Raw genomic sequence first — 11573 nt, forward strand, 5'->3', positions numbered from 1 at the left:
TATTTGTGTCTAGTTCCAGGGCTGAAAAATCACGGACTTCATCAGGTAAAATAAATAAATGCTAATTTAATGCCACGGAACCTATAACATTTAGAAAATTTGAATGGTATTTGTTTAAACTGTACAACCACTTTAAATTCATTCTTGGCCCTGGACTTCTTTCTTATTTAAGGACTGTTCTCACAGAGACATTTTGCATAAAACATTCAGAAGTTCAATATGTAGCAATATTGTATTGTCAATTGTAATAATCGATCTGTTGAAAGGCTCTCTCAGCTGATATTTTTATCAGTCTCTGCAAGGAATTAAATTAAGGTATTTCTGAGAAGTTCAGTACTAGATATAAATATAGCTTTTGTGTCTTTCTTCCTCGTTCATCTCATGTGATTTCTGGTAGCTACGAGTCAGAAGTATCATAAGTTTTCCATCTGAGAGATCAAGTCACTGAGGGGAAAACAGTTAACAGTATTTTTTTTTTTTTGCATAATAGTGGTAATGTTCAAGATTTCTGCTGTACTTCCTTCCTCATTGTCATTTTCTTATGAAAAAGTAAAGAGAAGTTACACTAGGTGGTTGCTTCCCAAATTATTAAAGGCTGGGCACATGGCTGAGTATTCAGCACTTCGTGTGCTGCTTTCGGTAGTAACCTTAGCTATACCCTCTTGACCAAAGACTGTGCAACCGAGACAGAGTCACTTGTACCTAGAACGTATTTTGCTTCAATTTGCTGAGCACCAAACTTTAAAAAAAAACACCAAGCTCGATGTATTAAAAGGGAACACTAAGCCTTTCCAGGTATGTGTTTGAAATACTACGTGTCTGCCCATTTAATTAAGTTTCAGATGAACCATATTCAGAGGACATAATAATACAGAGGTCAGGAGTATCTCCTCTGAATTAATGGCAATACTGGCTGTCTTTCCACCTCACGCCTAACCTTAAACATTTTCCAAGACACCTCTGACTCAGCATACTGTGTCTGAAACCACATAGTATATTTATTTTTAAAACACTTGTAAAAGTTTGCATTTTCCAGTCACCCTTGGGATGAAGGCTTGTAAAAATAAAGAGCACTTTCTTCCTTAAGATGAAGAATCCTTGAATAAGCAGAAAGAGGCCAACATGCAGGTGATTTATTTAAGTCTGTGTCAATGATAATGATGTCATGGTTTCCAGCACACTGTGTCCACCCCATTGTGGGACAAAAGAATGTCAAGGACAATTCTAAACACAAAACTTTGATTGTGCTGGAACCGGAAAGGCACAGTAAGAACTGCACTGCACTCTTCAGTTCAAAACCTGCATCCTGCAGACAAACTACTGAAGGCAAGGGAGAGAGAGCAAGCAGAGGGGGCTTATCTCAGAGTGAAGCTATGTGCTGAGGTATGATGGTAGACAGCCAGGCACCAGGGATAAAACACTACTAAATAAAACAGCACCAGAATTAGAATTATTGTCTATATTGTGTGTTTTGAACAATAAATAAGAAAATATTTTATCAGGAGAAAAATGTGTTATCTAAGACTCAGGATAAACAATGAGTAGCTTTTTAAGACCTATTTCTTTTCATTAGACATCAAGGCACCACTTTTGGAACAATAAAAAAAAAAGGACAATAAATCACTACTAATCATTAGAACTAGACAGGTAATAGCCGGGCAACTTTCTTGGTCCAAATAGCCAAATGAGATTAGGGATTTACATTTTATTTAATTATTGTGACTCCAGAATGGGAGTTTATTTACCATAAAGGTAAGAGCAAAAAACAGCCTATTCGTCTGCATCACAGGAGCCATCAACTACAGGTGATAACAGGGTCCGTGACGCATTCACGTGGAGTGTTGTACATTAAAACGTTTGGAATTACGATCCACGGCCAACACAAAACGCTGCTGCGATCTCAAACTACTACAGCCTGACGCCAGTGTTTTGGCTGTTTTTCACTTATCGATCTTAATTTTTTCAAATTAAACTTTTTTTTTAGAAGTTTGGACCCGTACATTTGTTATATCATTATTAATTATTCCTTTAAGGGTGGAAATTCTAGTAATTGGTCCTTGCCCTTGATTTCTAGATATTAAAATTTAAAGCATCAGAACATTCATTCTTATAGCCCTGCATATCTAGTTCATTAACAAATATGAATAGCTAACACCAGCTCATTTAAATAGTATGTCTTACATGAGTTCTCGCCACACTCTGTTTCTGTCACACTGCTCCCAAGAATCATTGGCTCTTATTATACATGTAAATGGCTATCATAAAAATAAAAATTTCATTTAAGATTGTTAATGACTTCTGCAGCAGTCAGACTTCCTTTAATGATCATCCTCTGCCCCTAATTAAACGTATTTATCTTTCAAGCATCTTTGGCTGAGTTCTCCCTCATAGTTGAAAATCTAAAATCTTAAGTCTTAATGGATATAACGATAAATGTTTATGTGTGGGATTGCTGAGATTCGAGAAACCTTCACCGAAAGCAAAATTGGAAACAGAAAGAGTACAAAACTTGGCACAGTATATTAGGAAAACGAAAAACAAATACACACTCTCACTGCCATCAGTCATTTCTTCTTCTTTTTTCACATTTAATTTTCTTTAGTTAGTGGAACTGCTTTTATTTTCCTCCTTCCAGAATACCAAACAATTACTCTGCTTACGTTCAGTGTTTTATAGTCTGCGACATCACAATAGCGTATACACAGACTCTTTTAATTCTTTATTAAAGCATAGTTGGCATGCAGTAGGTAGACTCGTGTTTACTTATTTCCCTTCCCACCCACTTCACCTATTAAAAAGAAACACTACTGTTATTTATATTGTAAGAGGAAAAACAAGGTGGAGTAAATCATAATAGCTTTCTCTGGGTCCTGAGAATAGAGATTAAGGAGGCACAAAGGTGAACTGCAAAGGTCATTTGAAAATTTTTTATAGGTGAGATCACCGTACCAAATAAAGATGAGAAGGGGCAGTTTAGGGGGGAAAAGATTAATTGTCTTTTGTTAATCACATCACACGGTAGTGATGTTCCATCTTAAGTAAATTTAGACCAAGAGGACATTTCCACTTGCACAGTGGCATCTGAAATTTGAGTTTGAACATAATTCACCTTATTTTTCTTACAGCTGGCTTTGGACCATTTTTACTTCCCCAGAGATTCCCACCAAATAGCAGCATCATTTTCAAGCACTTAGCTGTTAAATAATAAAAAAGCTACCTGACCAGGTAAAAGTGTGATATCACATTCACACTAACAAAGGAGAATGATTAGATGGTTGAATTCCAATAGAAGGTGTCAGACAGACAAGACAACTACATTAAACCGAGAGTGTTTAGTCGATATTGCTACATAATTTTCACACAAAACTTTCAAAATTATGCCAGTTGTGACTTCTTAGATTGCTTCCATTTCCTAGCCCGAAAGTATCTGTCTTGATCATGCTGTATGACGTGCACATTGTAAACATGGTGCAGGGACCTCACGCCGGGCGCTTAAAATGTGGTTCCCATGCTACTTGCCTCAAAACCTAAACATGATCCCTTCCTAAGATGTCAGTGGTGTAATGTGATAACACGACTATCGCTTCATAATCTGTCACCAGCTTTGGTATCTCTGCTCTGCAAGGGCCATGGGGAGAAATATTTCAATTATTTGGTTGTGGATGTTGCTCTAGGTAGAAAAGAAGGCACAGGAAAAGGCCAAGCAGCTTTTGACACTTACCTGGACCATCTACAGAGGCTTGCAGAATGTCGTTGCTGTGCCAGGTATGTTCCACTCCGCCCTCCCTTATCTCATCTTCCTCTTCCTCCCTGGGCAGCAGAGCTTGGCTCACGTGCGGGGAGGACTCGTGGTTGGGCACGCCAGCTGGACTCCTCTCCTGGTCCAGAGGGTTGGCAATCCCATCCTCCTCAGCAATTTGAAGCTTGTCCTCCTCATCTGTTTCGGAACCCGTGTCCACAACGTTGTCATAGTTCACCACTGAAGAGGAAGCACAGAACATGCACTCTGTGAACGCTCTGCTGAGAAATATCAGTCACCCCTGATTGTTTAGTGAAATCAAAAATAATTAATATTTTCATAACTTAATCGCCCAACCATGTCAGGAAAATAGAATTAATATCTTTCATGTTTTAGCATTTTTATTCTTATTCAATTAAAGCAGGGTACACTGTGATTTTAAATAGGGTTTTTTTTTTTGCTGAAAAGATGAGAAATTTTTAAAAGAAGCAGAAGCACATATACTCAAAAATATGTCTGTATGGCATCTGAAAAAGACACATTGCAATATGCACTTTTGATGCTCCATAAAAACTTGTAAAATAGATCTGCAATTGGCATTTTGATTAGCTTAGTGACATGGAGTGTTTACTATAAAATGTTGTACTATAAATACAACATGACTTCACTATATTAGCTGTGGTTTTATTCCTCGAAACAGTGGACACACACACACACACACACACACACACACACACATGTCCACCTATTTACCCAAATACGCAAACACATACACAAACCTGCTCAATCTGAAATGGTCACTGTTGCTTGTATATCACCCGTCATGTGCTAAGGCCATTTCTATCCCAATCTCTTAAGCAGAAAATGAGGAAAAGCCATATCTTCTGGGCCATGAATACTACCATTGAGATGTCTTCCTAGAGCCATAATTACAGCAGATTTCAAAGTGACATCGGCAAGACCAACACCAATGTTAAAATAACTCCCAAGAACCAGCGGGCCGCTCGCACAGCCCTCAGTCCCAGCAATGCTCAGTAGCTTTTCTTAAAATAGACAGCTTGTAAATAAGGTCTGTGAACTCAATTGAAGGTGGCTGTTTCTGAATTAGTCAGCCCTCACAAGCTCTCGGCCTACATGCTAGTACATAAATTGTCCACTTTACCACCAGACAAGAAAGATTAGAGTAATAAACACGGGGCATTAGCTCAGCTAGAGAAACACACCAGCCGTTACGCACACACAGGATTGCCAAGAACTGTTAACCCAACTCTCCAGAAACACACACAAAAAAACAAGTTAGAACCATGACATCATGGGAACAAGAGGGAGAGAGAAAGGGGGGAAAAAAGCCTGTGGAAAAAAAAAGCGCAAACAATTTTCAGGTTCATTTTGATTTCTCTGTGCCTAATAAAGCAATCCTCCGCTAAGTTATCAACTGAGCTATCTCAAGTGGCTCTTGCCAGCTATCGGATTATACAAAAGTGGCAGAAAAGAAGGGGGAAAAAATGAAAAGGATTGTGTGTCAGGTTCATAATGCTTTTGGAGAATTCTGGAAACATGTCTAGTTACAAATTTTAGTCAGTCATATCTGTTTGCTTTGACAGGTTCCCAGGGAGTAAAAAAGGAACAAAAAGAGAGAGATTTTTTTTGTCATGTGAGGCTGGGGACAAAAAGATTACACCGTGCATATCTGCTCATAATATGATCTTTGTATAATCCGCGGGTCTGCACTTGCCTTCGGAACAACTGCACAACAGGTGCAAATTAAAATGAAAACGGCAGCGGAGCCGGGCAAACAGAATCTGCTGACCTGGTTTGAATACCAATTGACGGGGGAAACAAAACCTTTTCAAGAGGTGTGACCACAAGGGCTTAGGCAAGTTCAGGCTGGGTAATACCCTCAGATCTACAAAAAGAGAGATATTCTAACATCTCTGCTCTAGCTGTGTGGTCCAGATATACCTTAGTACAATCAATAATGTGCTCCTTTTTTCCCCCCCTGGTGACTAAGATTTAACTATTTCTTAGCAACAAGCAGAAGATTCTTTACAAATTTCCTGAACGCTGAGTTCGGGGAGGGGGTGGTGAGAGTAGTGGGGGCTACAACAAAAGCTCCTAAGGCCTGGGAAGCTTTCAACCCACCTCCTAAAAACTGATCTCTGGGCACAGGAGGAATAAAGAAAGGTCCAGAAGGAGTGAATAAAATTATCTAAGGCTGGACAGGCATTAAAAGGCCTTTATCCTGGAAAAAAAAAACCATGCCTTTTAAGGTCTTTTTCTGCATGGACCACAGTCTCCCGTGTGACACGTGAGTGTTCCTGCAGCAATACAATTGAAATATTTTCTTGTGGAAAAAAAAAGAGATAAATGATTTATGAACAGCCCTTGAGGAGTCCCAAATATCAGAACAATCTAAACAAGCAATGAAGTCATGTCTCACCGTATAGGGTCAGGAGTACAGCATCCATCACCTTCACAGGCCAACAATACTTCACAACCTTTAGGGTTCTCGCTCACAAATAGTAGTAAATACTTTTAAACTAAATAAATAACTGCTGTCAAGTTCACTTACAGAAGCAGTATGCCATCTTTTCCAGAGCTATGTTAACTAGGATATCCATTTCCATAGCCATTATGGTGGTATCCCAACCCCCCTTTTTAAAATTCAGGTAAAACAATTCAGCATAAAGTTAATTTTTATATCTGAAGTCTGTTCTTTCTGGCTTACCTCTCAACAACCAATATTAAATCTGTTAATATGGACGGTGTACTTCCTACTGCCTGTGTCACCCCCCACTTCTAAATCTCCAGGATTCTCCTTTATGTTTTTTTCTCAAATCTAGTCAGTGGATTTGCCTAAAGTAAGTAGTGGGAAAATTCTCATCACAGAAATTTCTTATTATGGAATGGCCAATACGGAATGCATTTACCCTATTTACGTTACAAAATAAAATAAGCTCATTTTCCCATTTATTCACACTTTTACTCTTTGCCCACCACCATCACCATTGACATAAAGAGATCTTAATAATACAGCTTTGTCTCTGAAAAGTAGAGGTTCGATTTTGTATAATAGCCAATGTATAGTGGTTTTAAATGAAGGTCGCTGGGCAGAATGTATTTGCCCACTGTATTTTTGAACTTACAGTACCTATTTTTTATTCAGCATTCAGGGGCACAGAACTACCTGTGCAATGTAGCAAAGTTCTACTCAGTCCTTAGGTTAGGTCAAATAAGCCACCCCTCATGTGTGCCTCAGTAAAATTTTATACGTGTATTGGAGCTCCATGGCTGGCAGAAAAAACAGACAGTTACTGCAAACCACAAAGAAGTGGGAGCCCAAAGAGTTCCTTTCTGCAATTCAATAAACAAGAGGAAAGATGTACTGTTTTCTGGCTCAAAATAGACACTAATTTTACATCTGTCTCTGAGGCACAGCAAAAAGCCAACTAAAGAGCAGTAATAAATGTCCAAAAAACAGCATCAGTATCCAAAACTCTCCCAGTAATCTTCAGAGGAATTAATTACAATTCTGTGTAACAGTTGCATTTGGCAAAATGCACCCATAATTATATACAGGTACTGTACTGTATTACAGAGAAATTTGCCATGTGATACATGTTTACATGATAATTGATGGATAAGATAAAACTATTTGCATATGAAGTGCATATGAATTATTGGCATGGCTCCCCATTTTATGTGGAATCATATTAAAGTTTCATTTTCTCTAAAACTGTATGTGTAATATGGGGTTACCAAAGGGTATAAAAGCTGATACTTAAATTTGCTTTATAGCAAATGGGCCTGGAAAGATATATCTGAATATGTATTACTAAAAACCTATATTAAAAAGGTTTCATAGTTTATCTATAATAAGCACTATTTTCACTTCACCAGATTGCATTATGTTAAAGCCCTTCAATTCTTCCATCTAAGTAAACAATACTCTAAATTGTATCACTATACCAATTAATTTTACAATCACATGCAAAACAAATAATGGTTTCTCTTCATTGTCTATTGATATAACTGGTTTTTCTTCTTCAGATTTTTGTATTCTGGTGACATGGAACAGAATAGCAGCAAGTGTGACATTTTTATAAAGTCCATACCTGCTGGAAAATTTCAGCATATGCAAAAATGTTCTATCATAGCATTTAAACATTGCTGATAATTAGCTTGACATTTGAAATACCAGAACTGTTGTTTTGAAGATGCCCTATACAATGTTACCTAACTAACCCCTTTTCATACTTATATGCTTTCTCTACATTATTCTGTCAGTTACAGTACAGATATCGGTTGCTAATGTATTAACATGCAAAAGAAGTGATGTTAAGGGGTGATACTTCATCTTCACCAGAAGCAGAAGTTTTACTGATGTAAAGGGAAATTATACATGTGGATTAGCTACAGCTAATTGTTAACACAGCGGTTAATAATGATTTCCTATAATTCCACTCAAGCTAAGTGTGCCAATACTTAAGTCTCTCAATAATATCTTCAAACATCAATTATTACTTACAATGCGGTAAGTCCAGAGGATACACAGCTGTGTTATTCTCACCTCAGGAAGCTTCCTATCTATTTGGAGAAATAGAATCATAAAGCTGTAGTTGCTAGAAGGCACTTGTGGTCAACCTTTCACATGAGACCAGGGAGGTGATGCAGGCACAAGGTCAAGTGACTTGTCTAGGGTCCTGCAGCACCAGAGCTAGAAGGCACGTCTTTCAGCATACAGCAGACCCACAAAAATATATACAATAATACAAGTCCCCAGCGAAGAATGCAATTTAAATTTAAAGTTCAAATGGCCAAATAAGGGAATGGCAATCCCTGGGACTTTGGGGAATTCTCGTGTCCCAAAATGGAGATTGCCATTTAATTTTAAATTGTTTTGATGATTGTTACTTTCAAAGATACCCATAATTTGGGTTATAGAAGCCTACCAATTTGATCAATTACCAGAATCTAACAATACACCCATGTTTCCTGCAATAGTTTGAAAACAATAGAAATGAAGAGGCAATTCCTAGAATTATGACTTTGAAGACCTGTCTTCTCATCTCAGCCCCAGCATATAACCAGCTGTGTGGCCTTGGCCTTACCATCCAAGTAGACCTGATGCAAATGGGTATAAATAATAAGGGATTCTGTGTCTATGAGATTGACACAGGAGCCTAAGAAGTTGTATATGCGACGGCACTTTGTAAAGGATAGAACACTGATAACCCCTGAAACAGTAATATAAAAATGGGGCCGTCATGCCAGTACCTTCTTTTGTCTGCTGCTGTGATAAGTGGTAGAGCCACAGGTGACAAGAGAAGATTTGAGTGCATGCCAAATCACCATCTTGGTGTTGTTTCTTCATTTAAAAATTCATTTGCAAAACGGTCCTCTAGTAGGCGGCCCATGATGGAGACAGTATGCTTGCTCCTTCAACTAATACATGATACAGGTATGTGACCCCATTTTAAAAATATCTCTTCTGATAATATGGCTTAAAGTTTAAAAGAAGTCCTTTGAAATTTTGAGTCATTTGGCTTTCCAAATCTCTTTATGCTTACGTGCTTGGGGCTCATTTACGTTTGAGCCAGTGGGCTAACAGTCTACTTGTTTTCTTAGGATGTTTTTTATGTGTGGTAAGTGTTGAGGAAACACTCTTAAGACTCCTCACCTGAACTGCCGCCCTTTCTTGCTCCTCCTTCCCCCCAAGGTTGAACGTGCATGTACTGTGCTCCTAAGGACAGAAAGCTGCTCTTTTTTAAGGGCTTTTATCCAGTGACTTGTTTTTCTAGGGAAGATGCAGCATTGACACCTGTCCTACGTCATAGTCAACTTTGTCACCTCTGTACTCGGATGGATAAAGATGATAGGAGTAAATCCAAGGTTCAATTTCTCCTTTCATAAGGGGGGGGTGGAACTTTTGAGAGGTACAAGGAGGCAAACAGAAATTCAAACAGGGATTTTTCTCTTGAATTTAAATATGTGCCACTGGAACATGAACATTAATTTCCTGATTTATAAATGGGGATCCCCTTTAAAGTATATGATTGTCTCACCACCATGCCGTACAATTCAAACTAGTCTAAAATAATATTGAATGCAAGCTGTAATTGAAAACTTTTTTAAAAAAGGAATAACTTTATCACTTGGGGATGCAAGATGAATTAATTCTAGGAAGCAGGGACCATGCTAGTTTGAAATTGCTCATGGAATGTGCTCTCCAGTACAAAACACTGCTGTAAAAGAACTACTATGAACATGCTAGTCGGCCTTTATACAAATTAGCTTGGTCACTTTAATTTTTTATCCCAGGAACATTCAAAGGCATTAAATCCGCATTATAAATTAATGAGTTGTAAAATGTCAGCTGATAAAACAAAAGCAGTTTTGAGTATAGGGATAAAAATGTTTCCATTTCAGATTAGCTATGTAAAAAATATGCATATTAAGTGAAATGAGAGGAATTTCTGCAGTGCCTGGGTTCTCACGAAGAGGGGTCGGGCCTCCAACTTCCGGTTGCAGAAGCATCCGTGGGAAGCGGCAGCCGTTCACCCCGACTGGAAATCTCAGCAGCTTCCCTGTACCTGGGGAGTGCCCCAGTTTCAGGAGGGTAGTGACAAAAAAGTTTAAATTTCTGCAAATTTGCTGGGGCTCTGGATAATCTCCCACATGCAGGTAATGACATCTTGGTTATATAATTTCCGCTTCTGAGCTCCTTTTTTTAAAATAAAGGAAATATAAAAATAAGGGCAAAAATTCTAAGAATAAGAGTGTGGATCCTCCCTTCCTCAAACTATCATCAAAACAGATACTGGTCAGAGGTTTTGCAACAGTAAATTCAGTTATCTTTCCAGAAGACACCATATTCCTAGGTCATAATGTTCTAACTGACATGTATGCGTATCCAAAGACTTAACATCTGTGTATTTTCTTTTATAAAAGTAAACACATTAGGTTTTCCTGTATTCCTGGAATTCATAATGGTTTTGATCCCCTTAACTCCTACCAACAGACACCAGCCATTGTATTGATGTTTCAGGCACACCTGCCCCTGCTTCTACTTTCATTGGGTGAGTTTTTACAGTTGTCATTTCTATCTTTTAGGAATTTTCCCAGCTTCACTTTCCGTCTTCATCTGTCATATGCTTGCACTCCAAGGACATCATACTTAGATAACCTGTCCTCCAGAAGTTAGTAATTCCCTGAGATGGCTAAAAATGTCTAATAACCCCTTCATCAACAGGCCTAGAGTGACAGCATACTGAGGAGACCCAAACAACAGCCATACACACATACTTTTATACAGATTGTACCTCTATTTGCTAACAACTCCACCATGCATTATTAAATACATCAAGGGAATATGTGTCTCTCAACAGTATGTTGCAAGGAAAAAATGAGTTCAGAAGACTCTCTCTCATTATTGGATTCCATGATCACTCAAAACCTTGCTTTATATTAACCATCACAAATAAAGTATTAAGAAGCTTTACAGAAAAAAAATATGCTTATTATCATGCCTGAAGGATGACATTCAAGAGGTATGTGATAACTATAATTTATTCAGGACCTGGAAGTATGAAATAACAAGTTTCTGAGCCATCAAAATTGTTTTGCCTTTTTTTATCTGACACGAGAGCAGACCTTGTCTAGCTTTAAGTTTTATAGTAATAAGACCTTGGAAATAAAACCTTGAATAAACTGAATATAAAGAAAGGGGAAATGTGTCCTTGTGTAAATAGATATTGTGTCTATCACCTTCCTCTGAAAAGGTTACACAACTTTCAAAGCCCATAAAAGGTGTAAAGTCAGTAACTGCCAGGGT

General features: G+C 38.1%; 1 protein-coding gene across 7 annotated transcripts in view; it reads right to left on the reverse strand.

Annotated features, from left to right (window-relative positions):
- Positions 1–11573, reverse strand: part of ZEB2 (zinc finger E-box binding homeobox 2) — a 137220-nt gene that overhangs the window by 40928 nt on the left and 84719 nt on the right. For all 7 annotated transcript variants that reach the window (XM_037155163.2, XM_053670692.1, XM_037155158.2 and 4 more), the window contains one exon: positions 3722–3979. In XM_037155163.2, coding sequence (XP_037011058.1) covers positions 3722–3979 — 258 coding nt within the window. The remainder of the gene's footprint in view (positions 1–3721; positions 3980–11573) is intronic.

The sequence above is a fragment of the Artibeus jamaicensis genome, unplaced genomic scaffold, assembly GCF_021234435.1.
Source record: "Artibeus jamaicensis isolate MK-2021 breed Jamaican fruit bat unplaced genomic scaffold, CSHL_Jam_final contig_603, whole genome shotgun sequence".
In the NCBI taxonomy this organism is placed as follows: domain Eukaryota; kingdom Metazoa; phylum Chordata; class Mammalia; order Chiroptera; family Phyllostomidae; genus Artibeus; species Artibeus jamaicensis.